The sequence below is a fragment of the Accipiter gentilis genome, unplaced genomic scaffold (assembly GCF_929443795.1).
Source record: "Accipiter gentilis unplaced genomic scaffold, bAccGen1.1, whole genome shotgun sequence".
NCBI lineage: Eukaryota > Metazoa > Chordata > Aves > Accipitriformes > Accipitridae > Astur > Astur gentilis.
Window position 1 is genome coordinate 32,511 of NW_026060998.1, and position 5,784 is coordinate 38,294.

At 66.0% G+C, this 5,784-nt stretch overlaps 1 protein-coding gene across 5 annotated transcripts; it reads left to right on the forward strand.

The window, feature by feature from the left end:
- The first annotated feature begins 798 nt into the window (after window positions 1–798).
- Window positions 799–5,116, forward strand: LOC126037272 (proline-rich protein HaeIII subfamily 1-like). 5 transcript variants are annotated; one of them, XM_049797587.1, is made up of 7 exons: window positions 799–1,211; window positions 1,292–1,541; window positions 1,635–1,789; window positions 1,877–2,287; window positions 4,475–4,508; window positions 4,685–4,758; window positions 4,876–5,116. In XM_049797587.1, exons 1-4 carry the CDS (start codon window positions 801–803, stop codon window positions 2,033–2,035), a joined length of 975 nt encoding a protein of 324 aa, XP_049653544.1. In that variant the 5' UTR covers window positions 799–800; the 3' UTR covers window positions 2,036–2,287; window positions 4,475–4,508; window positions 4,685–4,758; window positions 4,876–5,116. The 5 variants fall into 5 exon arrangements, 4 of the variants coding, with proteins under 4 accessions (XP_049653544.1, XP_049653546.1, XP_049653543.1 ...); XM_049797589.1 differs by having other exon boundaries at window positions 799–984; window positions 1,106–1,211; window positions 1,292–1,789; XM_049797586.1 differs by having other exon boundaries at window positions 1,292–1,789.
- Window positions 5,117–5,784: the final 668 nt, after the last annotated feature.

Genomic DNA, 5,784 nt, shown 5'->3' on the forward strand with positions numbered 1-5,784 from the left:
CCCATTCCCGCCCATAACCCCACCCTCCCCAGGTCTCTCTTCCAGGGCTTGGCCGCCAACACCCACCTGAGCGACCTCCACTTGGACCTGAGTGGCTGTGAGGTGGGGCGGGGAGGGGCGGGGTCTCAAAGGGGGAGGGGCTTCTCCCGGGGGGGGGAGCTCCGCCCACCCCCTCGCCCTGCGGCCATCTTTCCAGCTCCGCTCGCCGGGGGCCCGGGTGCTGCGGGAACTGCTGGGGGGGGGTCAGCGCCGTGGGCAGCCTGGACCTCTCCGACAACGGTGAGGTGGGCTCCTCCCACTGCGTGGGGGTTGCGGGCGGGGCCTGGGACCCCACCCACCACCTGACCCCTCCCATTGGTCCCTTTCTTGCCTCCGCCTGCAGGTTTCGACGCCGATTTGCTGACGCTGGTGCCGGTGCTGGGGAGGAACAAGGCTCTGAAGTAGCTTTGGCTGGGCAAGAACTTCAACGTCAAGGCCCGCTGGGTTGGGTTGAGTCCGAGGAGGCCCGCCGAGATGCCGGTGGCCAAAGTTGTGTCCGTGGAGGCCCACCTAGACCATAATGGCCAAGGTTGAGTCCATGGAGGTCCACCAAGATGCCAGTGGCCAAGGTTGAGTCCATGGAGGCCCGCCAAGATGCCGGTGGCCAAGGTTGTGTCCATGGAAGCCCACCAAGACCCCAGATGGCCAAGATTGTGTCCATGGAAGTCCACTAACATGCCAACGGCCAAGATTGTGTCCATGGAGGTCCACCAAGATGCCGGTCGCCAAGGTCGTATCCATGGAGGTCCAAGAAGACCCCAATGGCCAAGGTTGTGTCCATGGAGGCCCACCAAGATGCCGGTGGCCAAGATTGTGTCCATGGAGGCCCACCTAGACCCCAATGGCCAAGGTTGTGTCCATGGAGGCCCACCAAGATGCCGGTGGCCAAGATTGTGTCCATGGAGGCCCACCTAGACCCCAATGGCCAAGGTTGTGTCCATGGAGGTCCACCAAGATGCCGGTCACCAAGGTTGTGTCCATGGAGGTCCAGCAAGACCCCAGATGGCCAAGATTGTGTCCATGGAAGTCCACTAACATGCCAACGGCCAAGATTGTGTCCATGGAGGTCCACCAAGATGCCGGTGGCCAAGGTCGTGTCCATGGAAGCCCACCTAGACCCCAATGGCCAAGGTCGTGTCCATGGAAGCCCACCAAGATGCCGGGTGGCCAAGGTCGTGTCCATGGAAGCCCACCTAGCCCCCAATGGCCAAGGTCGAGTCCATGGAAGCCCACCAAGATGCCGGTGGCCAAGGTCGTGTCCATGGAAGCCCACCTAGCCCCCAATGGCCAAGGTCGTGTCCATGGAAGCCCACCTAGCCCCCAATGGCCAAGGTCGAGTCCATGGAAGCCCACCAAGATGCCGGTGGCCAAGGTCGTGTCCATGGAAGCCCACCGAGCCCCCCGGGCAGGTCTCCGAATGAGGGGTCCCCCTCTTTCCCCCCCCCAGGACGCTGGAGGAGATCCTCCAGAACCTGCTCCAGATGCTCCGGGAGGAGGACTGCGTGAGTGGCCCCCAGGGGACGGCGGGATGTCCCCTCCGCGGGGTCGCCCAGGTCCCGTGGCACCTCGTGTCCGACCCCGCCCCTTCCCACAAGTCCCTGCAGTCGCTGTCGGTGGCCGACTCTCGCCTAAAAGCCCGGACCAGCATCTCGGTGAACGCCAAGCCAAGGTGGACCTCAGCGGGAACCTGATGGAGGACGTGGGCGCCAAGGTGTTGGCCAAGGCCCTGCAGATCAACAGCACCCTTCAGGTGGGTGGGGGTGGGGGACCTCGGCGGGGCGTCCCACCCCACCCCACCCCACCCCGTCCCCGCCCTCACCCACCGTCTCCACGGCAGGAGCCTCACCTGGGACAGGAACAACACGACGGCAGTTGGCTTCCAGGACACCGCCCGCGCCATGCAGAGGTGGGTGGGGTGGGAGGAGACGGCGGGCGGGACCTTCTTCCGAAGCCACCGGGCGGGTGGGATGGATCTAGACCGGCCAACCGGATCTAGACCAGGTGACCGCTGGATCTAGACCGTCACGCAGATCGAGGCGGGCCAACTGGATCTCCAGAGAGGTCAGCTGGGTCTTGGACCTCCCTGACGGTTCTAGGCCGGGCAACTGGATGGAGACGTGGCCTCCTGGTCTAGATAGGTCAATTGGATGGAGGTGGGACGACCAGCTCGGGGTCAGCTGACCTGGTCCAGGCTGGTCAACTTGTTCCTGACCTGCCGACTGGTTCTGGATGGGTCGACCAGTTCTAGGTGGGCCATCTGGGGGTGTGGGGACCCGCCAGTTGGTTCTAGACTGGGCAACCACCCATAGACCAGTCAATCCGTTTAAGAAAAGTTCGTGGGCTCCTGACCGGTCAACTGGTTCTAGACTGGGCAACCACCCATAGACCAACCAACCCCTTCCCCTCAAGTCAATGGGTTCCCAACTGGTCAACTGGTTCTAGAACAAGCGACCCCCTCTAGACCAGCCAACCCTGAACTGGCAGCCTCCAGCCCTGCCCGCTGCCTCGCGGCCCCGCCCCCAGGCCCATAGCCCCGCCCCCGGCTACTGGCCCCGCCCCCATGCTTGCAGCCCCACCTGCCTTTTACATGGCCCTGCCCACAGAGCCCTAGCCCCTCCCACTCCTTCACAGCCCCACCCCCAGCTGCCTTAGCTCCACCCCCCTCCGCCTCCTTTCCCCCCCCCCCCGGGAGGGGGCGTGGCCTCTTCTTAAAGCCCCAGCGCTCCCCTTGTCCAGCAGTCCCGGGCGCCGGGGGGGCGCAGGCGGAGGCGGGGGGGGCCCCCCCTTGGACGAGGGGCTGGAGGAGTTCGACACCCGCAGGGTCCTGCCCCGGTGAGGGGGGGGATTGGGGGTCCTGGGGGGGGAATTGGGGGTGCTGGGGGGGGAATTGGGGGTTTGGGGGGGGGAATTGGGGGTCTTGAGGGGGGAAATTGGGGGTCCTGGGGGGAATTGGGGGGTTTGGGGGGGGAATTGGGGGTCCTTGGGGGGAATTGGGGGTCCTTGGGGGGGAAATTGGGGGTCCTGGGGGGGACTTGGGGGATTTGGGGGGGGGGGAATTGGGGGTCTTTGGGGGGATTTGGGGGTGCTGGGGGGGCAACTGGGGGTACTGGGGGGGAATTGGGGGTCTTGAGGGGGGAATTGGGGGTCCTGGGGGGGGAATTGGAGGGGAATTGAGGACTTGGGAGGGGAAATTGGGGGTCCTGAGGGGGAATTGGGGGGTTTGGGGGGGGGAATTGGGGGTCCTTGGGGGGAATTGGGGACTTGGGGGGGGGGGAAATTGGGGGTCCTGGGGGGGGAATTGGGGGTCCTGGGGGGGCAACTGGGGGTGCTGGGGGGAATTGGGGGGCTTGTGGGGGGAAATTGGGGTCCTGGGGGGGAATTGAGGGTGTTTGGGGGGCAACTGGGGGTCCTGGTGGGGAATTGGGGGTCCTGGGGGGAACTTGGGGGGTTTGGGGGGGAGGAATTGGGGGTCCTTGGGGGGACTTGGGGACTTGGGGGGGGAAATTAGGGGTCCTGGGGGGGAATTGGGGGTCCTCGGGGAGAAATTGGGGGTCCTGGGGGGGCAACTGGGGGTACTGGGGGGGAATTGGGGGTCTTGAGGGGGGAATTGGGGGTCCTGGGGGGGGAATTGAGGGTGTTGGGGGGGCAACTGGGGGTCCTGGGGGGGAATTGGGGGGCTTGTGGGGGAAATTGGGGGTCCTGGGGGGGAATTGAGGGTGTTGGGGGGGCAACTGGGGGTCCTGGTGGGGAATTGGGGGTCCTGGGGGGGCAACTGGGGGTCTCGAGGGGAGAATTGGGGGTCCTGGGGAGAAATTGGGGGTCCTGGGTGGGGAATTAAAGTTCTAGGGGGCAAATGGGGGCTGGGGGGCAACTGGGGGGGGCAATTAGGGGCTGGGGGGGTAACTGGGGTGCTGGGGGTCACCCCCCCAGGCCGCCCCCTCCCCCCGTGCCCCCCCTGCCCCCTCAGCGTCGCCGGGGCCCCCCCCGCAACCAGCAGGACCCGCAGCCCCCCGGGGAGCCGGACCCCAGCCAGCACCCCGGTGTGGGGTGGGGCAACTGGGACCTACTGGGGGGCTGCTGGGGGGCAACTGGGGGGGGGGGGGGGCTGCTGGGGCAAGTGGGAGACCGGGGAGGCTACTGGGAGCAACTGGGGGGGCACTGGGAGGGACTGGGGGCAACTGGGGGGGAACTGGGGGGGAACTGGGAGGGACTGGGGAGCTCCTGGGGGGGAACTGGGAGGCTACTGGGAGGGATTGGGGGCAACTGGGAGGAACTGGGGGGCTCCTGGGGGAGGGGGATTCAAGAGGTGAGGGCTTGGCCCCCCCCCCCGCCCATTTCACCCAGGGGGCGTGGCTAAAGAGGCAGGGGCGTGGCTTGGCGCAGTGGGGGTGTGGCTTGGTGAGGCCACGCCCTCTCTTAACCCCTCCCACCCCAGGAGGAGGGCTGGAGCCCAGGCTCTGAGGAGGCGGGTGAGTCCCCCTTCCCCCCCCCCCCCCCCCAAAAAAAACCCCCCACCGTGGGGCCGTGACCCCCCTCACGGGGGTGGGGGGGTTCCCCTGAGCCCCCCCCAGCCCCACCGCCCCCAAAAAAACCCTTTTTCTCCCCAAAACCACCCCCTAAAACTGCCCCCCCCCCCCCCCCGCAGCTCCCCCAAGCACCGACAGCCCCAGGGTGGTGGAGGGGGCGGGGCTTCCCTATCCGCAGGCCCCGCCCCCGCATGTGAGTGGGCGGGGCGAGGCGGCGGGCACTGCCCCGCCCACCCCGTAGAGGGGAAGGCGTGATGGGGCGGGGCTAGGTGCAAAAGCCCCGCCCCCTCATGTCACATGGCATCTCCAGGCCCTGCCCACTTCGGGGGCGTGGCCAGCAGAACAGCAAAGCCCCGGCGGTGGGGAAGGGGGCGTGGCCACCCTGGAGGCTCCGCCCACTGCTCCTAAGGTGGGTCTCCTCCTTCAGGGCATGCTGGGATAGTGGGGGAGGGGGAAAGCAGGTGGCATTATGGGATGCTGGAGGACTTTGCAGGGTCCTGCAAGGCATCATGGGATGCCGGAGGAGTTGAGGGGGGGGGGGCGGGCATACACCCCCCCCTCCGTTCCCTGTTCGCTCCAGGCCAATAAACAATTAAACAACGGAGCTTGTTAATGGCGTCCGTGAGGGGGAGAAGGGTCCCTTTAAGGCTGGCTCCGCCCACCTCCCCGCCCCCTTCCGCCGTCGCCACGCCCCCTCAGCCGCCTCCCACCCGCCGCGCGTTTACAAGCTGGCTCCGCCCCTTTCGGCCGTGGCTCCGCCCCCTGCCGCGGTCTTCTCCGCCCTCTCAGTCTCCTCGCTGCTTTCAACGGTGGCTCCGCCCCCCTCAGCCTTCCCGCCCTTTTTAACGGCCGTTTTCCCTCATGTTTCCCGCCCTTTTTAACGGCCGTTTCCCCTCAGGATTCCTGCCCATTTTTACAGCCATTTCCCCTCAGGCTTCCCACCCTTTCTAAAGGCCGTTTCCTCTCAGGTTTCCCTCCCTTTCTAAGGGCTCTTTCCCCTCAGGTTTCCTACCTTTTCTAATGTCCGTTTCCCCTCAGGCTTCCCACCCTTTCTAACATCCGTTTCCCCTCATGTTTCCCGCCCTTTTTAACGGCCGTTTCCCCTCAGGATTCCTGCCCATTTTTACAGCCATTTCCCCTCAGGCTTCCCACCCTTTTTAACGGCTGTTTCCTCTCAGGTTTCCCTCCCTTTCTAACATCCGTTTCCCCTCAGGCTTCC